This window comes from Microtus oregoni, unplaced genomic scaffold, assembly GCF_018167655.1.
Source record: "Microtus oregoni isolate MIOR12 unplaced genomic scaffold, Mior012 000056F_ref0000123, whole genome shotgun sequence".
NCBI classification, from domain to species: domain Eukaryota; kingdom Metazoa; phylum Chordata; class Mammalia; order Rodentia; family Cricetidae; genus Microtus; species Microtus oregoni.
Window position 1 is genome coordinate 11,242,127 of NW_024543832.1, and position 23,538 is coordinate 11,265,664.

The 23,538-nt window shown below is 40.6% G+C and overlaps 1 protein-coding gene across 12 annotated transcripts in view; it reads right to left on the reverse strand.

Annotated features, from left to right (window-relative positions):
* Window positions 1-23,538, reverse strand: part of Usp54 (ubiquitin specific peptidase 54) — a 104,706-nt gene that overhangs the window by 25,837 nt on the left and 55,331 nt on the right. For 10 of the 12 annotated variants that reach the window (XM_041638822.1, XM_041638823.1, XM_041638829.1 and 7 more), the window contains 12 exons: window positions 22,666-22,800; window positions 21,041-21,154; window positions 20,833-20,915; window positions 19,954-20,059; window positions 19,702-19,848; window positions 17,159-17,308; window positions 14,527-14,695; window positions 11,888-12,058; window positions 7,799-7,930; window positions 7,318-7,695; window positions 6,684-6,915; window positions 2,836-2,966 (listed from right to left, as the gene is read on the reverse strand). In XM_041638822.1, the coding sequence (XP_041494756.1) occupies window positions 2,836-2,966; window positions 6,684-6,915; window positions 7,318-7,695; window positions 7,799-7,930; window positions 11,888-12,058; window positions 14,527-14,695; window positions 17,159-17,308; window positions 19,702-19,848; window positions 19,954-20,059; window positions 20,833-20,915; window positions 21,041-21,154; window positions 22,666-22,800 (1,948 nt within the window). The remainder of the gene's footprint in view (window positions 1-2,835; window positions 2,967-6,683; window positions 6,916-7,317; window positions 7,696-7,798; window positions 7,931-11,887; window positions 12,059-14,526; window positions 14,696-17,158; window positions 17,309-19,701; window positions 19,849-19,953; window positions 20,060-20,832; window positions 20,916-21,040; window positions 21,155-22,665; window positions 22,801-23,538) is intronic. The other 2 variants (XM_041638828.1, XM_041638827.1) reach the window with 1 other exon arrangement.

Sequence of the window (23,538 nt, forward strand, 5' to 3'; positions counted from 1 at the left end):
TTTTACATATATTATTTCATTTAAATCTCTCAAGTGATAAGGTATACAGCCATGTTAGGAAAAGAGAAAACTAGGACACAGAAAGGTAGCACAGATGGCAGATGGTAGAGCTGACTTCAAGTCAAATAGGTTAAATTCAGCTGGGGCTGGAGGCACAGGTCCATGATCCCAGCTATTCCAAAGGGGGATGGAGAAGGATAACTAGTCCAAGGCCTACTTGGCTTATAGAATAAGTTCAAAGCCAGCCTAGAGAACTTAGTGAGACCGTGTCTCAAGAAGTATCTGGTCATGGTACTAATACCTATAATACTATACTTGGGAAGCTGTAACAGAGGAACTGCCATGAATTCAAGGCCAGCTTAAGTTATATATTAAGTTTCAGGCCAGTACAGATTATATAGAACGAACCTATCTCAGAAAACAAAACAACAACAAAAAGCTGGGGTATAGCTCAGTAGCAGAGCACTTGTCTAACATGCTAACATGTATGACCTCCAAACTCCTGGGTACTAAAAAAATAAAATAAAAAGTAGTCATTTTTCATTTTTTTCCTCTGTTAATTTCCACCACTTTTTAAAAATCAGTTTGTAAATTATCCATGGTAAAAACTCACATTTAAAGAGTTCATTGATGACCTCTACATAGATTGGGAATAATAGACATGATAAATCAAGGAAAAGTATAGGGGATAGAATAGGATGTACAGTGTGTTTTCATTTTTAATAGTGAGGCTTAAATGTATGTACATAAACACCAATGCATTTACATAAGCATATATACCACAGAGTTAACACCGGTTCCTTCAGTTTTAGGAGGTAAAAGGTAGGCTATTGAATTGTTGGACCCAATTTACTTCTATAGTTGGGTCTATTTGTTGTTGTTGTTGTTGTGTATGTGTATATGTGTGTGATGTATCTGTGTGCTTCTTCACATGTGGATGCATATGCATGTGAGTAAAAAAAAAAATGTCATCACTTTGCTAAACATCTTTTGCCTGTTAAGAAAGAAGATTATATTCTATCCAGCTAATCCGGAACTGAGGACTAAAAGGGAAATCCATGAGACACAGTTTTTATTATACTGAAAGTGGGTCACCTATCTGAAGAGACTAGAAAGGATAGTAGGTAGGTTAATCCACATTCACAAGTCTCTTAATGTTGCATGACATAAAATAACTGAAAATGTGAACGATAAGCACAGTATGTAATTTTATGAGGAAGCAGGCATGTCTTCTGCCAGGCCTTTACTTTAACTTACCCAGTATTCCAAGCGCACCTTTCTCTATATATTCCTCTGCCTGGCTAGTGTCACCACGAATACCTATGCAAGTTCACGCCTTCTTATTACTGTTCCTACACACTCCTTTCCCCCGGCCTCTAAGAACCACTGAGGAACATCAATCAACTGGTAGGTACTGAGACTATTATACAGAAGCAAGGGTGAGGTCAACCTGAACAGATAATGTCATGGTTCTGCCCATGTATCTATGTTGTAGCTCAGTTCACAACACCAGTCATGAAGAAAGCCATTTCTCAAGACATTGCCTATACCAAAAAAGCCCTAGGATTTATTCTTGTGTTAAAATATTTCTTTCTTTTTTTAATATTTATTTACTTATTATGTATACAATATTCTGTCTGTGTATATGCCTGCAGTCCAGAAGAGGGCAGCAGACCACACCTATACATTACAGATGGTTGTGAGCCACCATGTGGTCGCTGGAAATTGAACTCAGGACCTTTGGAAGAGCAGGCAATTCTCTTAACCTGAGTCATCTCTGCAGCCCTGAACTTATTCTTTTCTAATATGAAAAACTGTTTTTAGCATCATGCATTATATTTCTGTCCCTCCTCCTTTCACAAAACTCCTTCCAATGTTAAAACATTCAGGCAACATCAAACACACTGGACAACTTTGCATACATCATGCCTGGACTATGACCTCCAAGAAGCCTGGGACAAAAACCTAACTAACCCTTTACTAGTTTATGTATATATGACTGTTCCAGATCCTCCACTGATCTCTGGGTATAGGCTTTAAATTTTTATATCTATATATACATATATGTATATAATGTACAGTACATACATAGGATTATAACTGCTTTTAATAATTTTAGGAAATGGCAAGGATTTATCTAAAAAGGACTTTGGCATGACTGTGGACTTGGGATTATTTCTTGTGTGAAAAATATCTGCCTTAAAAATCAGTGTAATTTGGGGAATAGGGGTTTATTCTGGGTGCCACGTGTATCTCATTATAGACAGCTAAAATGTGATTTTTTTTTCCAAGCTTGCTTGTACCACTAGACCCATCACTGACCATTTGCCTTACCTGTCTTATAACTGGAAATTAAAAATATAAAAGATAAAAAAAAAACACATTCAGGTAAGCTGTGAAAAACAAAAAAAAAAACAGAGAAACTGAGGGAAAGCAGCTGAGACGTCTCCACATTACACTTGGGGACGAGTATGTTTGGATGGGTATGTGTGTTTATTCACATGTGTGTGGGTGTATGTGGAGGCCAGAGATCACACTTGGTACTATACTCAGCTACCATCCACTGTGCTTTTTGAGACATGATCTCTCAGTAGGACCTAGGACTTGCTGATTTAGCTTGGTGCCAGTGAGCTCTTTGGACATGCCTCCCCAGCATGCTGGGAATCGAGCCCAGGTCTTCATGGTGCATAACGAACACTTGCTGACTGAGCTACATCTCCAGCACACACGTTTACATTTTGATGGAATTTTCAAACAACAATTGTCTGCTGAAGTATTCAACAAAGTTGTTTCCCAAATAGAACTGGTGGTCAGAACCAGTATCTTCCTGTTTACCTGAGAGGGGCTGAGTCTTTGTCCAGCCGGTCATGGATGCTGTGGAGTCTACCTCCAGGATGCTACTGCTGTGAGACTTCGGGATATGACGCCAAGAAGGGACAAACCCTGGTCTCTTTGTGCTTTGATCCCTTCAAAAAAGAATCCACAGTAGTAAAAGTTTCAAAGGTGGCTTCTAACAACATTCCTAAGACTAAAATTCAAAACAGAAAGCAGACATCATGAAAGCTTGGGAACAAAGGCCATGGGGCAAAACCATGCTGCAGCAGCTCCAGAGGCTGAGGGAGGAAAATGAGTTAAGACTGGGAATTCCAGGCTGGGGCAATCAGAATAGAACAAGAATTCATCTCAGACTGAAAAAAAGGGAAAAAAAAACAAACAGCTTTTGTACTCTATTTATGCTTGTGAAAAGACTGGGGTGGAACATGATTGTAGACACCTTTAATCCCAGCACTGAGGAAGCAGAAGCAGGTGGATCTCTGTGAGTGTAAAGCCAGACTGTTCTATAAAGTAAGTTCCAGGCCAACCAAGACTACACGGTGAGACCCTGTCTACTTTAACAGAACAAAAACAAAAACAAACAAACAAACAAAAAAACACAGAGAGACAAACAAGAGGGAGGTAGAGAAAGGACTCTAAGAGTAAGGGAGGCTCTAACTTGACTCCTAGCCCTGTCCTGAGACGGACAGGATCACTAACTCCTCAGCAAACAGAGGGGAAAATAGCTTGCTGCTAAGAGTCTTAAAAAAAAAAAAAAAAAAACAACCATTGTCCCCTGGGGGTTGGAGAGATGTCTGAGTAGTTAAGAGTGTGGGCTGCTCTTCCAGGGGCCCAGCACCCTATGGCAGCTCACAACTGTCTGTAACTCCATTGCAGGGGAGCTGACAACACAGACATACATGAAGGCAAAATACCACACAAATAACTATAAATTATTTATTTATTTATTTATTTATTTATTATGTATACAGTAATCTGTCTGCATGTATGTCTGCAGGCCAGAAGAGGGCACCAGACCTCATTCCAGATGGTTGTGAGCCACCATGTGGTTGCTGGGAATTGAACTCAGGACCTTTGGAAGAGCAGGCAATGCTCTTAACCACTGAGCCATCTCTCCAGCCACTATTAATTATTTTTTTAAAAAATATCTGTGTCCTTAGACTGGTAGGATGGCTCAGTGGGTAAAGGTGCTTGCTACCTAGCCTGATGACCTGAGATCAAACCAAGGCATCCCCATAGTGGGAGAAAACGGATCTCTGCTGCCCTTTAGCCTACACATACACATTTTTTTTTATTTTACAAAAAAAAACAATGTACCCTTAAGAACAACTAGAAGGCAGCAGACTATCTCCAATCAAAGTTGTTATTGTTTATCCTATAGTATACAAATGCCTACAATAGGAACTGGAATTAGAAGGTCAGTCGTGGAAAGGTCAGAAAAAACTGCATACCAAGATTCTCGGTAGGAAGCTGCAGTCGGCTGCCTCAGCTTCTCCAGCCAGCTTGTGCTGAATGACTGTAAGCCCCAATTTGATGGTATTAGCTGTTTGCTATCATTTGCTCTTTTACTTAGAAGTCTCAGCCAAAGGGTATATACTCTGCTCTGCTCAGGATTCTCTCAATCAGGAACTCCAACTGGCTGCCTCAAGGGGCCTTCCCCAGTCAATTTCTGCTAACTGTTTCTGAGCTCCAAATTGATATTACTTTTGCTTGCATTCTCAATTGGGCTACTTTAGTCATCTCGGAATGTACAACAGATTTTATGATGTCTTGTTGTCTACCTGCTGCCGACTAGTCATCCTTCTTGTCTTTTGCTTGCTTACTTAATGAACTCGCTCATTCTGCTATATGGCTTCTGAAGCAGATACTTGTGTTCTTCTCTAGTTTCCTTCACATCTGTGTGTCTAATAATATCTGGCTGCCAGGCGCTGGTGGCGCACACTTTTAATCCCAGCACTCAGATGGCAGAGACAGGCAGATCTCTGTGAGTTCAAGGCCAGACTGGTCTACAGAGCAAGTTGCAGGACAGCCAGTACTACACATAGAAAACCTGTCTAGAAACAAAACCAAACAAAAATATCTAGCATCTAGCAGACATCCAAAATCTACTATGTGAATTAAAGAAGATATTCTCATATTATTATTTTCTTATTTCTTACTGATGCCTTTTATTCTGGAGGGCAGAACTGTGAATCTTACCCATGCTGGGCAAGTACTGTAACCACTGAGCTAAATTCAAGCCCAATGTAATAAACCTTCGTAGCATTTCTCATACATAAAACATAATCCACTAGGTAGGCAAGAACAATGGGAAAAAGAAGGATATGGCAAAACGCTTTCAAAGGAGAATAGAATCATTCCTTTCAAAACAGAAGATTAAAAATACTGTTTCTGGTTGGCAGAGGGGGATGTGTGGTGCATGCCTTTAACTGAATTCCAGAAATCGAAGTCAGCCTGGTCTACCATGCAAGTTCCAGGACAAGCAAGAGCTACACAGAGAAACCCTGTCTTAAAAACCAAACATACTAACAAACAAAACGCAAGTAAAAATTAAAATAATAATAATATTGCTTACACAACAACAATAAAAACAATGTATGAAGCGCAAAATGAGGCCTATAGGCAGGGTATAATGAGCTATACAAAACTGTCATTATTATGTTATAGGATTATGATTATCAATGGTTTCATTATTGGGTCCCCAGTACTCAAAACCATGACCGAAATCAAGAATAAGTTAAAAATAGGATTTCTTCTTTTTTTCCCCCACTGTTTTACAGTCCTAGCTGTCCTGGAACTCGCTTTGTAGACCAGGCTGGCCTCGAACTCACAGAGAGCCGCCTGCATCTGCCTCCCAAGTGCTGGGATTAAAGGCGTGTGCCACCACCGCCCAGGCTCTTCTGTGATTTTAAAATCAATGTTTTGACTCACTAATTCATCTTTTGTTGAAAAATATTTACTAAACAATTGATTTTTATTTATGCATGTGTCTGCACATGCTTATGGTGGGTGCCTGTAGAAGGCAGAGTAGTATGTCAGATCCCCTAAAGCTACAGTAGCCTGATGTGGGTGCTGAGATTCTAATCAGGGCCTTTGCAAAAGCAACAAGTACTTTTAATTGCTAAGTGATGTTTTTGACCTCCCAAACAATTTTTAGAATTAAAATGTAAGATCACAATCATTCCCGATGTGTACGGTGGTACACGCCTGTTATCTCGGCACTCTGGAAATCAGGCAAAAGAATCAACTTAAGTTGAAGGTCAGTCTGGGCTACAAAAACGAATTTAAGAAGAGACTGAGCTACAATATTACATCCAAGAGATGTGGACATTTCAAGTGTACAACACAGTGCATGTGGCAGAATAGGTTAATGCTCAAGGCTGCCAAAAGTAAAGCAGAAATCAGCACCCATTACCTCACAGAGACCGGTTTTGTCTTTTTGTGTCAAGAGCAGCTAAAATCCCATTCATTATGAATTCCACAAACAGTACAATTTTAAAAGTTTATATTTGTGTTGTATATTAGATCTCTAGACATTTGGTCCTACACGCCTAACAAATGAGGAACATTTTACAAGTTGGCACCATTACCCTTGTTAGTATTCTCTATATTTCTCCAACTTTATTATGTTTTATTTAAGTATGTACTAAACAAATATTACTGCATAGCTAATGCTTGAAATGAAAGTCACTGCCTTTACTCCTCCTCCCAACAGAGGGTGCTGCTGCTACAGAAAAGAAGGTAGAGAAGATGACTGGACAGTGCTAAAACCTATCTCTGCACTCACCTAACTCACAGCTGGAGGCTCCCACTGCCGCAAAGAACTACTGCTATAAAGCAGACAATACCTGTAGACATTCACGGTCTCAGGAGGGGCCGCATCCAAGCTCACAGGGCTGTTGCTGTTCCTCTCGCTGCTCTCATAGCCAGATTCCATCCGCTGGATCAGGCGTGGATGCTGCTCTAAAAGATGAGAGCCTGGCCGGGCTGCACCCCAAGGTTTATGCTGTGAGCTTGGTCCACCAGCTTTAATGTCGTAAGCAAGTGGCTTGCTTATTTCATCTGGTGTCAGTTCCTTAGCTACCCCAAAGGACAAATAAAGGAAGTAGATTTAGAGTTTGCCTAAATGAAAATCTAACTAAACCCACCCTCTAGACATTATTCACTTAAGTCATATCTTCAAAAAACATAACAGCAGAGTAAAGATGTTCCTTGACAGCTACACTAGAAAACTCAGAATGTCTTTTTTTAAATTTATTTATTACATATACAGTGTTCTGTCTGTACACCAGGAGAGGGCACCAGATCTCATTATAGATGGTTGTGAGCCACCATGTGGTTGCTGGGAATTGAACTCATGACCTCTGAAAGAGCAGCCAGTGCTCTTAACCTCTGAGTCATCTCCAGCCCCCAAACCGAGGATTTTTAAACATATAAATCAATCGTATCTGAAAGCCCATTTGTTCCCTTATTTCTGCTCACCTGAATCTTCAGAAAAGGTCCTAAGTTGGGTATAGCCACAATGCTTCCTTTTGTCCTTACTAAAAATGCTGTCAATATTCAGAGACTCTCGTTTGGGTCTCCATGTTGGGCGGTACTTGCTGGAAGAACTGGATTTCACTTCACTACTGGTACTCTCAGTTTCCCAATCCCGAGAGTATAAAGGCAAGTTCCTTGGTGGTGTCTTGTCTGGCTGGTCACCTGCCCTCCCTGCACCAGGAGATCCCACATTGGTCTGAGAAGCCAAGGAAGGCCTGCTGTGGATCATATTGCTAACTGTCTCTTTGAAATCCTTTAGCCTGCTGGTGCTGCTGGATTTGGAGGCATTCCTAGGAGCCTGCTTCTCTTTCAGTGTTTCTCCTAGAAATCAGAAAGAATGAAAGAAAAAAAGGTGTTTAAAATAATCACAAATGTCTTGATCCTAAAGTTTAGTGGAGGAAGCAAAGGAGTGTGGACGGCTTGCCTTCACTGTGGTAGCCTGAGGCCTGGGCTTCATCACCTTTCCTCCTAGCACGGCCAGAGCTCCTCTTGCGCTCTACCAGAGACCCTTTCTTCCATGTTTGCTTCTGATTACATTCACTATCAGTTAGGTGGCCTGAAAGAACAAGGAAATGGGAGTGAGCTGCTTTCTGCAAATGAGCCCTCCCCTGTTGAGAGGGGTCTCCCTTTGGGACATGTAGTAGTGCCACAAATTTATTATACACATGAATCAGAAACTGTAAGGGTCAGAACTATCTGATGTAAGTGTAAGACTCTCTCAGTAGCTAAGTGAAGAAAAGGTCAGGTAATCAACGGTGCCTTCCCAATCTAACATATCCTGAACAATCACCAGCCTCAAACCATATTCATCATCTTTCCCGTGACCCAGAAAAACTAAAGATGTTGATTAACAACTTCTGTTTGCTCTTTAGTGCTGAGGAATCAAAACTTTGCAAGACCAAGTAGGTACTGGTTCATCAGCCCTTGCCAATTTTTCAAAGATAGATAGATAAATAAATAAATGTCATGAACCCACATTTTTCGTCCCACCACCCCCCCTTTTTGGGGACAGGATTTCTCTGTGTAACCTCACCTGTCCTAGAACTCATTTTGTAGACCAGGCTGGCCTTGAACTCAATGTAGATCCACTAGTTTCTGCCTCCTAAGTGCTGGGACTGACGGCGTACACTACCACACACGACACTTTCTTCTTTTTTTAAATCTGAGGTAAGTGGGTTTTATTTTGTTTACTTAAGGCAGTCTTGTTAGGGTCTTGCTTTTATTTTATACAGTCCAGGCTGGCCTTAATTCACAGCAATTCTGCCTCTTACACACTGGAATTAGAGGCATGCATCACGTCCACCTCCCACCCTCATAAACTGAAGTCAGAGTTTGCTTTTACTTATTTGGCAGCAGCTCTCATTGTATGTGGCTTTAGGATTCAGTTCTAAACCCTCTGCAAATGTGAAATTTAAAAGGTATTTCAATTTTGATTATTTCTCATTCTCATCTCCAACCTATGCTCTACCAAATCTGACTTCACTCAAACATACATAATTGCTTGTCAATAATCATTGAGAAACCCCAAGGGAAATCAATATTTTATGTAACTTTCCTGGCATCATGCCTGTAATATGCAAATGTATGAGTATGATTTATATTAAAAAAAGGTCAGAGCCGGGCGATGGTGGCGCACGCCTTTAATCTCAGCACTCGGGAGGCAGAGGCAGGCGGATCTCTGTGAGTTCGAGACCAGCCTGGTCTACAGAGCGAGTTCCAGGACAGGCTCCAAAGCCACAGAGAAACCCTGTCTCGAAAAACCAAAAAAAAAAAAAAAAAAAAAAGAAAGGTCAGATTCTGAAGAATACAATCAGCTATGCAACTGGAACCCAGAACGTGAATGAAGTTTGATGACAGGCTAAATAAAGACACTGCCCAGATTCTCAAATGCATGAAAGCTAACAAATTTATTTTGACATGTTGGTGTATAAAGAGCCTTATAGGCACTTAGGTTATCAGTAATGCAATGTGATGGATATTATTCTCAACCAATTGCCTCATGCAATCTTTTATTGCTTTTATCCATCTATTTGTTATTTGGGCCAAAGAGAAACACTTACAAAAAGAGAAAATCACCTACAGCAACTAAATGATACCAAGGTTAAACCACTAGGGATTCTACTGACCGTAAACTTAATACATACATCATTCCCTCACAGGAGTGGCTTCTCTCTGACTCACAGTGCCAGAAAGATAGCCTTACAAAACAATTGCACCTAACACCATCTATACAACAGTCTTCAAAAGAAATCCAATGAGTCTGACCGAACTTCTAGGTCCAACTTATAAGAAAGAGGATGGAGGCAGTGGTAGTGTATACCTTTAATCACAGCACTCAGGAGGAAGAGAAAAGTGGATCTCTGTGAGTTCAAGGCCAGCCTAGTGCACAAAGCAAGTTGCCTGACAGCCTGGGTACACAAAGAACTCTGTCTCAAAAAAGGTGAAAAAGGAAATTTGGGAGCTAGAGAAATGGTTCAGTAGCTAAGAGCACTGAATGCTCTTCTACAGGACTCGGGTGCAATCCCCAGCATTCTTCAAGAGCTAAAAAGACAGCTCAGTGGTTAAGAGCTTCAGTTGCTCTTCCAGAGAATCCAGGCTCAATTCTAAGCACCTATACGACAGTTCATATCCACTCATAATTCCAGTTCTAGAGACTCCAAAATCTTCTTTGGGCCTTCAGGACACTGCATGCATGAGGTGCACAAACATACATGTAGACAAAACACCCACATACAAAACAAGTTAAATTTTAAAAAAAGACAGTCAGGCAATAGTGGTGGACACCTTTAATCCCAGCACTCAAAAAGTAGAGGCAGGTGGGTCTCTGAGTTTGAACCTACCCTGGTCTACACAGCAAGTTCCAGGACAGTCAGAGAAACACAGAAACCCTGTCTCAAATAAAAAATAAATAAATAAATAAATAAATAAATAAATAAATAAATAAATAGGGGGAGGGAAGGAGGAAGGGAGGAAGGGAGGAAGGGAGGAAGGGAGGAAGGAAGGAAGGAAAAAAGGAAGGAAAAAAGGAAGGAAGGAAGAGGATAGAGTAAAATGCTCAAGTACCATTAAAACTCAGAATCTGGGACATATACAAGTGAAACTACCTAGTTTTCCACCATAAATAGCAAGGAGAAAGCCAAAGGGGAAATATTCACACATTAAAGGTAACCTAACAAGGTGCAGTGGCATGAGTCTATAGTGTCACCAATGGAGATATTGAGGAAGGAGAACCACATGAGCTCAGGACTTTCAGAACTGCCTGGGCAACATACTAAGACCTCATATCAAAATTTTAAAAATGAACGAATAAATAAAGCCAGGTGTGATGTTGTACACCTGTAATCCTAGCACATAAGAGGCTGAAGCAAAGGCATCTTGAGTGTGAGACCTACTTAAGCTACAAAACAAGACCTTGTCAAGAAAAAAAAGAAAGAAACAAGAATGAATGAATGAATTAATTAATTAAATTAAGAAGTAACCTAAAGTAAGGCACTGGTGGTGCATGCCTTTAATCCCAGCACTTGGGAGGCAGAGGCAGGCGGATCTCTATGAGTTCGAGACCAGACTGGTCCACAGAGATAGTTCCAGGACAGCCAAGGCTACACAAAGAAACCCTGTCTTGAAAAACAAAAAACAAACAAAAAAAAATCAGTTACCTAAAATCACAGTCATCTATAACTTCAGTTACAGGCCTCAAACTCAGAGATCTGCCTGCCTCTGCCTCTTGAGTGCTGAGATTAAAGGCGTGTACCACCACTGCCTAGCCCAAGGACCTCTTTTGGTCTCTGTGGGCACCAGGCACACATATGGTACAAAGATATCCATGCAGGCAAAACATCCATACTTATAAAAAGAATAATTTTTAAAAAGAATTTTTTTTAAAAATGAAGAGAATAAAGCATTGATCCAAAGGCTTCACTAATCCCCCAAATCCTTAGGCATTCAGATAATATTTCGTGCCTTAGCTATTCTATTTCTCATAACTTTCCATCTCAGTAGTCATTCACCATTCTTCCTTCTGTGCCCTGTAATGATGTCTTCCACTGATACAAGACTGATTAAAAAACAATTCGAGAATTTTTTGGTATGGAATGTACACTAATAAGCAGGCCATCCTTTCTTTATTTGCACCTCTTCCTTCACAAACCTAGTATGAGGATGAACAGGTATTTCCCACTCATAAATATACCTTCTCTTGAAGCCTTTCACTCAAAACCATGGCATGAAACATGGCCAGGAAGAAGACAAGGCAAAGGGGTTCTAATGGGATTAAAAGGACAGCAGGACAAAGTAGACTTAAGAAAATTACGTTGACAATCATATCACATGGTCCTTACTGATGTACTCCTATATGCAATCACTCAGAGCTACCAAGTTTCTTTGTATACTATTCAATTACCCAAATTCTGCACTTTTTAGCCTTGCATACTACTTACTATTTGCCCTATTTTCTTGGGAGACTTTCTATGCAGGAATTGAATCAGGCAAGCGGAGTCCTATGTTAAGTCCCTACCTGTGTCCCGACTGCTCTGAGACATGGAATCATTCTCCACATTATAGATGACTGTCCCCTGAGAATCAGAAGAGAAGTGACTGACCACAGACTCATGATGAGAATGTTTGTAGGGATAGCTCTCCGCTGAAGAATCTGTTCGAGTGTCACTTGAGATGGAAGGCTCCCTTCCTGAAGGAAGGAGGAGACACAGGGGAAAAAGTAAGGAGAGAGAGAACAGCGACAGAGATGAAGAAGGGAGATGAATGCAACAAAGACCCATAAAGCAAGAACCTCCTAGAAGGAAGAGGGAGAAGAATACACCACAGAGCCATTCTTCCCAACACCCATCTTCCAGGTAATCCAGACATACATACAATTCCTCCCACCCCTGTCCCTACCTTGCTGAAGCCCTCACTTTGCCTGCCACTGTGAAAAACTGTGGGGTTTTTAGAAAACCTATGGGGAAAGTGGAAGAAATGAAAAAGTTGTGAGACGTAAGATCTATATAGTTGGAAAGCCCCAGGCCAACCTGTCATGCAGCCAGCTGCTCACCTGTCTTAGAGGCTCTCCCTATACTGTCCACACACCACTGCTCATTGTCTTAGAGACTCTCCTATACTGTCCACACACGACTGCTCACCTGTCTTAGAGACTCTCCCTATACTGTCCACACACCACTGCTCATTGTCTTAGAGACTCTCCTATACTGTCCACACACCACTGCTCATTGTCTTAGAGACTCTCCCTATACTGTCCACACACCACTGCTCATTGTCTTAGAGACTCTCCCTATACTGTCCACACACCACTGCTCATTGTCTTAGAGACTCTCCTATACTGTCCACACACCACTGCTCATTGTCTTAGAGACTCTCCCTATACTGTCCACACACCACTGCTCATTGTCTTAGAGACTCTCCCTATACTGTCCACACACCACTGCTCATTGTCTTAGAGACTCTCCTATACTGTCCACACACCACTGCTCATTGTCTTAGAGACTCTCCCTATACTGTCCACACACCACTGCTCACCTGTCTTAGAGACTCTCCTATACTGTCCACACACCACTGCTCATTGTCTTAGAGACTCTCCCTATACTGTCCACACACCACTGCTCATTGTCTTAGAGACTCTCCTATACTGTCCACACACCACTGCTCATTGTCTTAGAGACTCTCCTATACTGTCCACACACCACTGCTCATTGTCTTAGAGACTCTCCTATACTGTCCACACACCACTGCTCATTGTCTTAGAGACTCTCCTATACTGTGCACACACGACTGCTCATTGTCTTAGAGACTCTCCTATACTGTCCACACACCACTGCTCATTGTCTTAGAGGCGCTCTGTCTTATATTGTTTTTTATGTTGCTTTAAAAGTTGACATACACATTGTTAGTATCTTTGAGGAATTATGGGGCTGTTTTCATTCTTTAGTGTGAATGTGTCCAACAGAAGGCTTTTCTCCAAACCCTTATCTAGATAAACACAATAGACAAATGGGCACTTGACTGAAGGAAGAAATAGAGTAGGTCCGGGTGAGGTACAAAACAGGAAGAGTGGTTGTTGAACCTGGTATAAGCCCAGCACTCAGGAGGCTGAGGCAGGAGGATCACCATAAAACAGAAGCTGGCCTGAGCTACATAGTGAGTTCCAGGCTGGTCTGTGTTACATAGTGAGGCTCTGTCTCAAAAAAAACCAAAAAACAAAAAAAAACAAAAAAATCCACCAAATCAAAACAAAACAGCAGGAAGAAACATGGCAGACCAAACAGGAATGAGATGCAATGGGAGGGGAAGACTTTAAGGCAAGTACTTTCTCTTTCGAAACAATGCTAAGAGTCAGTCCTGCATCTTTACAGAACTCAAGATCAAACTACAAGGGCGATAGTTCAAATATTATCAGCCTCTGTGGGATACCCTGAGACTTTAGTGTTAAAGTTATTTCCATAGAAAGGCATTATGCAATTTTGAACAGTTGGCTTAGACTGGAACAACTGATTCATACACTGAGGACCATCACTTCTACATCTGGAATTTAAACAAAACTCTTTCATTTCCAAGGATTAGAATTATTCTAGTGCTTCTTAACAATTCATTAAGCCAGGGACTGCTGAGATAGCTCGGCTCGGTGGTGAGGAACACTTTCTGCTCTTGGCTTGGGGTTCAGTTTCCAACACCCATATGGTAGATCATAACCATCCATAACTCCAGTTCTGGAAGATTCAACACCTTCTGGATTCTGTAGGCACCAAGCATAAACACAGTACAACATACACACAGGCAAAAACACTCACACATATAAAATAAAATAAATAAATACATATCTTTTTTAAAATTCACTTAAGCCACTGCAACACTACTAGAAGGAATCAATAACCTTAACAATGTAACAAGGCTACTGAAGCATCCGTTATAATTTTATTTTAGGATCTTGATGCAAACAAGCATAGCTGCCTTCTCACTTTTGATTTGGGGCAAGCTGATTTCAGGCAATACACTCTTTGAAGCTGAAGAAAACGAAGCTTGATGCTAATTAGCTTTGCACAAGTTGGCACTTGTTTCTTACAATGTAATAGACCCTCTTCCTCCTAGCTAGACTATGAGCTGCTATCTGACTCCACGGGGTGGTGGGAGGGCTAGGCTGCTCACCTGAATCTTCACTATCGTAGCATGTCTTGGTGTATGACAGGAACTGAGCTTGGGGAGGCAGGTCCTGGGTAGACACTGGGGTACCCTGGGGATCTGCATAAAGCAGCAGTAAGGGCTGATAATGCCCTTTGATGCATTTGGTTACCACATCCTTCCATTTCGGACCAATCTGAGCCAGAAACACCAGAAGAATATGACAATTATGATTCATATCCACAATTCAAAGCATAATTCCTTCCAAATGTAGTTTCTTTACAACAAAAATTAGGTAGAAAAAAAAGAACTTAGATCTAAACTTAATGACTATTTATTAAGCCCCCTTTTAAAGAAAGCATTAAAATACTATCAGAGAAAAGAATGAATTCAATTAGCTTTATTTATGTGAACAATTAACTCAATTTTGAAATATGCAAAAAAACCTCACAAAGGTGGACATGCTATGTGAGGAGTCTAGGTTGCTTTATTAATCAACTTCTTTTCATAGACATTAGATTTAAGAGCTCACTTCAAATTTCCACTTCCACAATTTCATTCCTAAATATCAAAATCACCTTAACAAAGCTGAAAGGAAAATAGAAACTCTCTTACAAAGTATCTTAGAATAAGAATAAATAACATTCAATTTTAGAGTTCACACATGGCAAGACATAAAATGCAAACTGCTTAAAATAGACAGTTTGAACCTCTCGGCCGTAGCCTTGTGATGGATTCAGCTCTGCAAACACAGTGGAAGAGTAACATAACAGCCATAGATTCATCCCCTCTTAAGCGTGAACCAGGCATTCTTAGGTGTAATTATGGCTTGCCAGCTAGACAACTAGCTAGTATGATAGTTTACTCAGAACGCACTTTCAGTAAGTTAAAGCTAAGTTGCCATTATTTAAATTAAAGCATAGTTTATGTTTCACATCCCAATCTTATTGTTTTGTAGGAATACTTTTCAGGTTAAAAAAACAAAAAACAAAAAAAAAAACCCCTAATGTTCAAATAATTTATTGTCCCTCCCCACAAAAGAGAATATTGAAATTTGACAAAGACTCTACTAGTGGAAGATTTTGCTTCAAATCTACATATTGATATGATTAGCATATCTACAGCAGCCTTCATAGCTTCTATTTTTTTACTATTAAATTTATTCATTTATTTTACATTCCAACAACAGTTTCCCCTCCCTCCTCCCCTCCCATTCTCTCCCGACCACCCTCCTGACCCTGCTGGTTTTATGACAAGTAGCTTCCTAACTGATGCAGACACCTAAACCATTTTATCCATAGAGTCTTCTTTAGACAAGACCAAGTTTCTTGCTTTAGGTATCACTATAGCCCATCTCCAGGGAATTGAGAATTGTGGGATAATTTTTATTTGTTTGTTTTGTTTGTTTTTCTTTGTAGCCCTATCTATCCTGAAACTTGATCTGTAGATCAGACAGATCTGCCTCTGATTCCCGAGTGCTGGATTAAAGGAGTGCATAACCACTGCCTGGAAAGGATAATTTTTAATAGCCTTGAAACAAATTATCACCTATGGATAATGCCAAACTGAAAGTCCTCAACTCGGAGTTAACTACAAAAATCTAATTAGCTACATTACTTGTTCCCATTCCAATAAACCATTTAATAATGATGATGATTTGTCAACTATAAAAACAAACCATGCTGAATATCTAGAGAAACTGAGAGAAAATAATAAAAGATATTCTGTTCCTATCTATTACAGAATTTTAAAACTACTGCCCTTACGTTTAACAGATAAAGTCCAGGTGTAATAGCTCTTACCTGTAATTTGGGAGGCTAAGGAAGGAGGACTTCTCTACGAGTTTGAGGCCAGCCTGGACTACATTTCGAGTTCCAGGCCAGCCTGGAATACAGATCAAAACCCTCCTTCAGCCGGGCGGTGGTGGCGCACGCCTTTAATCCCAGCACTCGGGAGGCAGAGGCAGGCGGATCTCTGTGAGTTCGAGGCCAGCCTGGTCTACAAGAGCTAGTTCCAGGACAGGAACCAAAAGCTACGGAGAAACCCTGTCTCGAAAAATAAAAAATAAAAAAATAAAAAAAAAAAAAAACCCTCCTTCAGAAAAAACAACCTACTGGGGCTGAAGAGATGACTCAGTAAGACTGGTTAATGCTCTTCTAGAAGACTGGAATTTAGTTCTCACAAACACCTGTAATTCTAGACCCAGGGGGTTCTAACCACTCTAGCCTCTGTGGACACCTACACTCACATACCATACCCAAATAAATGTGCATCATATACACAGACACGGTTTTCAAATAATAAAATTAGCCATGCAGTGGTGACACATGCCTTTAATCACAACACTCAGGAGACAGAGACAGGTAGATCTCTGTGAGTTCAAGGCCAGCCTGGTCTACAAAGAGAGTTCCAGGACAGCCAAGGTTACACAGATAAACCCTGCTCCCCCCCCCAAAAAAAACCCACAATAAATAAAAATGAAAATTAAATTAAATCTTTTTTTTAAGAAAAACAACCAATCTAAACACAAAGTATGTGTGTCTTACCGATAGCGTAGAGAATCACCATCCAAAACTATTAAAATAAAAACTGAGGAAAAATAAATATATTTTTTTAAATTTCAGTCACCAAATACTTCAAGATCCTTGCATATTCCTACCTCTTTGACATGAGCATCATCAAAATACATCCATTTTCGGATCTTTGTTTGAAAAAAGAATGTAGAATAATGTTTGCCATAATAACAGATCATTCCTACTAAGTATAGTTCAGACTGTTTGGCCCGGTCATCTGTCACTCTGAAAAACAACTATAGGAAGAAAACAAAAAGAAGGGAAAGACTCATCACACAGTCAACCATCTAACATAATTCCTCAGCAGACTCCATCAATATTTCTCTTTCTTCTCTACCCTGAACAAGGCCACACTATGTATCTATCCCTGGCTGGTAGCTGCAGCCTCGGCCTTCTGCATGCTGAGACTATAAGCACACACTACCACACTAGCTCTTCTGTCAACATTTCTTTATTTTGTTTTGTTTTATCAAGATAGAGCCTCATGTAGCCAGACTGGTTTTCTACTCATTGTATAGCTAAGAATGATTCTGAACTCCTGATTCTGCCTCTCAAATGCTGGGCTTACAGATGTGTGCTACCATGTCCAGTGGCCATCAGCATTTCTTAAATAAAGACAGTAACTTGCTTTTCCCCTCAAGCTGAAATATTTTTGATAGTCCAGATTGTTTATTAGAAATGAACTGGAAAGGCATATATGTTGGCATATGCCTATAATGCCAACCCAGGGAGGCTAAGGCAAGAGGATCATAAGTCTAAAGTTAGCCTGGGCTACATGCTAAGTTCAATATTTTCATTCTGAGGCATAAGAGAAGCCACAACAATTTCAAAACAAAACAAAAACCAGCTCTCAAGTTTCAATTTTTTTTCAGCTCCTAGATGCTCAGCTCTGTCTCAAGTGCTAAGAGACACAAACATTTGAATTAAGGGATTCTGAACTAAGAATTGACCTGGATGAGAAAATAATCAAAATAATTAAATCAAAATCAGGCATGATGGCACACACCTATAATCCTTTATCCTTTACCTAATAGATAAATAGAGGGATAGAGGCAAGAGTATTAAGAATTCAAGAGCAAACTAGGCTACATATCCCATTGTTATCCAGCTTGTATTATTATATGAGATTCTGACTCAAATATTCTTTTTATTAAACTAGAAATAATATAGAATATTTAGACGGTAAAACAAAGAAACAAACAAGAACCCTACTTTTAAGATCTTACTGTGTACAACCTTCAGTTAGATTCCTTGAGGAGATCCAAACTGTGACCCCAGACAGCTCATTTATTCTCAGGAGTGGCTATTTAAAACAAGAACAGCCTCTCCTTGGTCATGGGACTGTCCCAGACAGAAACCAAAACAAAGGAAACCAGACTTTTTGGTTCTCCTTGAACTGAAGGAAAACATGAGCTGTCCCTATCATAAAGCTTAGAAGAATGAAACCTACTCTCACATTTTATTTCCCCATTCCCCAAAATAAATACACAGAAACCCCTAAGATACTAAATTATCATCTAAGCTATTTTATTACTGTCAGATACCAACCCCACAGAATGGTAATCTGGATTCAGGCTGGATTCTGACCCAATGACACTCAACATTCCTCAGGAACCTTGTAAAGTGACTTTCTGTTTGTCGGTGGGAAGTCATCACTTTCCTATCTGTTCCTACAGGCCTCCAGTCTCCAGAGGGAACATCTAGCCCTCCATTAATGCAAATAAACTTCCAACAGGTAAGACTCCATGCTAGTTCCCAAGCTGTTCCACTAACCAGCCCTCCTCCTGCTGCAACACAACCTCTTTAACTGGCAGGACTCTCCCACTATTTTTGCTGTCTTCTCTGCTTCCATAGCCCTGGCAATTGCCAGTCTGCCCCCTCCTTGCTTTTTCTCTCTGCTCCTCTCTCTGTCTTGGAGAGTAGCCAAGGCAGACTTACCCCAGATGCCTTATCTATTCTCATTCTCTCTCTTATCTACAATAAAAAAACAAAAATCTTTCCCCCTCACAAGGGAGTGGCCTTGGTGATGGTCTCTCTGTTGTGTCCTCGCTGTGAATTTCCTATTCTTGGGCTCAGGCCACCAACTTCTACCTCCTTCAGTTCCCAAAGTCAAGACTTTGATCCTTGCCGAGCGGTGGTGGCACACACCTTTAATCCCAGCACTCGGGAGGCAGAGGCACGCGGATCTCTGTGAGTTCGAGGCCAGCCTGGTCTACAAGAGCTAGTTCCAGGACAGGAACCAAAAAAAAAATGCTACGGAGAAACCCTGTCTCAAAAAATCCAAAAAAAAAGACTTTGTTCCTTTGACCTTACTATTTCCCATGGTTGAATACACTTCTCTGCACCATCCTGGTATAAACAAACAATAAACATCCCATGGAAACTAATTTTTTTTTACCAATATCTAAGTTCTGCCCATCCTGTCCTTCAAGACAAAAATTGTGCCTTTTGTTTCTAAAAGGGTTCTACCATCCTCACAAAAGTGGTATGTGAGCATGTGCATGAGGCTCATGAATCTGCACACAGAAACGCAAGTATATCTGCCCAAAAATGCTATTAGTTGCCACTTAGAACACGCCTGTCTGTTCAGTGCTTGAACAATACAGAAATAAAGGTAGCTAATACATACATCACCCAGCTTAAGGCAGGTGCCCAGACTGTGGATGACATCCTCTGCCAAGTCTGAATGGTCTGAGTCCCAAACCAGTCCAATTGTGATAATCTGTGGCGCGTTCATCAACACACGGCGAATCCGGATCCTCTCCCCACAGTTGCTCTGAAATACACACACAGTGCTAGTTCAAACATTCTCACCTGCTCCATGGCGATGCTATAAACCAGGGTTCTCTTTCTCATCCTAAAGTCCAAAGAGTTAACTCACCGGACAGTTTCGCAGGTCCCCCATGGTGCTGGCATTCTGAAGCAACTCACCAAACATACTTGGTGATGGTTTTTCACGTTTTTCCAGCATACAAATAGCCTGATTACTTCAAGATGGGGAAAGGAAGGTAATAACAGATGTTATACCAAGTTATGGCTAAATTAAAAAATAAAATCATTCATACAAACCTTAACTCAAAGAAAATGTCATTTTCTTTTTCTCTTTTTAAGAGACGTCTTATTTTGAGTTCTCTGTGGCTGTCTTGGAACAAGCTATGTAGACCAGTATGGCCTCCAACAGAGAGAGGTCCACTAGTTTCTGCCTCCCAAGAGCTAGGATTAAAGGTGTCATGTGCATGTGTGATTTTCATTTGCTGACTATATGACAATTCCATGCCTGACTAACCTCAGTGTCATACAAACAAAGTGAGTCTCTCTACCTGTCCCCAAATCCCCGACTCTCCATTTCTCCTTCCATTTTGCTAACTATTAATAAGCCTAGGAATCTAGGAGTCTTGTAATATAGCACAGATTCAACAATAAGGATACATGTTATTTGGTGGTCCTCAGTTAAAACCCAATTAACTGAAGGTATACCTAACAGTACAATAAAGAATTCCATAAGAGCAGACTGGAAAAATGACTTGAATAGCAGTTAAGAGCAGTGGCTGCTGTTCCAGAGGACCCGGGTTCAGTTCCTAGCACCGAAATGTCAGCTTATGGCTGTCTGTAACTCCAGTTCCAGGGTATCTTATATTCTCCCTGACCTCTAGAGGTGCCAAGCACAAGCATGGTGCCCAAACATACATGCATGTAAAACATTCATACACATAAAATAAAAATAAATGAATCTTAAACAAAAAAAAAGGATGAAACTCACCACAGGGAAGTAGTGGAGATGTAGTGCACCATCTGGATGAAAGGCAGCGGGTCGGAGGTGGCGCCGCAGCTAGTGCATACACACTGGGCAGAGGGAGAAGCAAGGCAAACAACCACATCATCAACTGCTCTGAAACCCATTTTACTCTACACCCCAGATAAAATGCTCTTCAAGACAGAGTCCAAGACATGAGGACCGATAGGTCTACCTGCTCAAACAAGGTCATTGCGAATTTCTGGTGAGAAATGCAGTGCTGGGCAGTACATATGTCCTCTTTGCTTTCATCCGCAATGTGGAAGTGAATTCTCATCAGCAGATTTTCCTGACAGGAAAATACAAAAGCAGTACACTTAAAAGCCAAATGGACAAATTGGCAAGCAATTCACCAAAAACCTTACTGGAGAGCAAGAATATCTCTAAATTTTGTTAACCTTTTTTTTTTTTTTTTTTTTTTTTTTTAAAGATTTTATTTATTATTTATTATGTATACAACATTCTGCCTCCATGTATGCCCGCAAGCCAGAGGAGGGAGCCAAATCTCATTACAGATGGTTGTGAGCCACCATGTGGTTGCTGGGAATTGAACTCAAGACCTTTGGAAGAGCAGCCAGTGCTCTTATCCACTGAGCCATCTCTCCAGCCCCCCTTTTTTTTTTTTTTAAAGAAAAAAGAAAGACAGAAAGACAGGCAGACAGATAAACACAAGAAATTATGAAAGCCATAGATCATTCAGATTTTACTCGTTTTACATGAACTTGGGTTTGGATATAACTCGATGCAATTTCATCACATACAGTCTTATAACCGCTGCCACAGTCAAGACACTGCAGAGCTGCTCCACGCTGCCTCTTCAGAGCCTTGTTCATCTACCATACTGCTAACTCCTTAATCACCAGCCTAGTCCTCCATATTTATCATTTTGTCATCTCAAGAATACTATATAAATGGTATTGTATAGTACATTAACTTTTTTTTCAACAAGGTTTCCTATATCCTAGGCTGGCTTGGGATTCACTATGTTACACAGGATAACTTTGATCTTCTGATACTCCTGTTTCTACTTCATGTGTGCTATGTCTGGTTTATATATTAGGGATAGGACAAGGCTAGACACATTAGGCAAGTACTCTACCAACTAAGCTACATCCTCAATCCCAGTAAATAAACTTTTAATAGTACATTTTCATTCAGCATTATTCCTATAACAACCCCTTTTTTATTTTGCAATAGAGCTCCAGTCCTGCAGGGCCTCCACTGCAAGACCTAGTCTTAAAAAGAAATAAAGAGTTAAACTCACTATGAAAACCAGCCAATGACCCCCAATTCTTCTGAACTCTGTGTACTATTTATCCAATGTCAAAAGATTTTTCTGTGGCACTCTTGTGTGTCAGCACATTCATTTAGCACTTAGGAGGTGGGAGATCAAGGATAAAGTCACTAGAGCAATGTAACTGTTTAGAAGGAACATCACAGTCTCTACTTAATATTGTTAGGAAAAAAGAAGTTAATAAAAATATGGTGGTTCCCAAAAGGAGCACCATCAATACAGCATTACCAGGGAACTCTGCCAGACTACTGGATCAGAAGCTCTGGAAGTACAATTTGTACTTCAACATGCCTTGCTTCTCCTGAAGGTAAAAGCCACTGTTTTATGTAGTAGCAAGCATTAAACTACACCAAGCCTGAAGGGAAAAAAAATCATAAAGCTACTAGGCAATTCCCATTGCAGTAGTAGACTCTAGACCTCTGGTCCCAGTGCAGAGCAGGGCACAGTAAACGCTGTCATAAAATAGTCCCTGATAGAGACCAAGAGGGCACGAGGGCAGCACTTACAAAGCACTCTGCAGCATCGTCCATGATTCCCAGCTGGAAGCGCTGCTCATCCTGGAAAGTCTTTGCCAGAGCACTGCGGAGAGTGTCAGAGGGAAGCACTTTTTCACTGCTACATTGAAACTGGTTAAAAATGCCCTGTAGGGAGGAGGTTAGACAAGAAGAAAAACACAATACTGTTATTAAGCTTCTGTACATCCTAGTCTGCTGTACTGGCATCACTATGCTGACAGCCATGGAAACAAGATACATTCAGCTAGTTATTATAAAAAAAAAAAAAAAGCCAGGCGGAGGTGGCGCGTGCCTTTAATCCCAGCACTTGGGAGACAGAGGCAAGTAGATCTCTGAGAGTTTGAGACCAGCCTGGTCTACAAGAGCTAGTTCCAGAACAGGCTCCAAAGCTCCAAAGACAGAAACCCTGTCTCGAAAAATCAACAAAACAAAACAAAACAAAACAAAAAGACTAAAAATCAGAATGAGGACAATATCTCTACAGTAGATCTTGCATCTGAGTGTGAGGTCATCAAGAACACATTAGGAGAACCCATTGTCAAGACTTAATGTAATACAGTTACAATACTTCCTGAGACGGAAAAGATGTGTAGTTTAAAAAGAGTAAGCTACATGTAAACAGATTGGCAATTATTCTTTGGGAGAATTACTCCTACTATGAAACTTAGCCCTCTTTTGTATTTTTTTACAAAATTGTCAAATTGTCCAAACTGACAAATAGTAATAGCAAGCCATGTCCATGTCCATACTCCCAGCACCTGAGAATGAGGCGGAAAGATGAAGAATGTGAGGCCAGTCAAGCGTGGTGACTGGCACATGCCTTTAGACTTTTTCTTTCCCACTAAACCTACTCTTTCAGTAAAA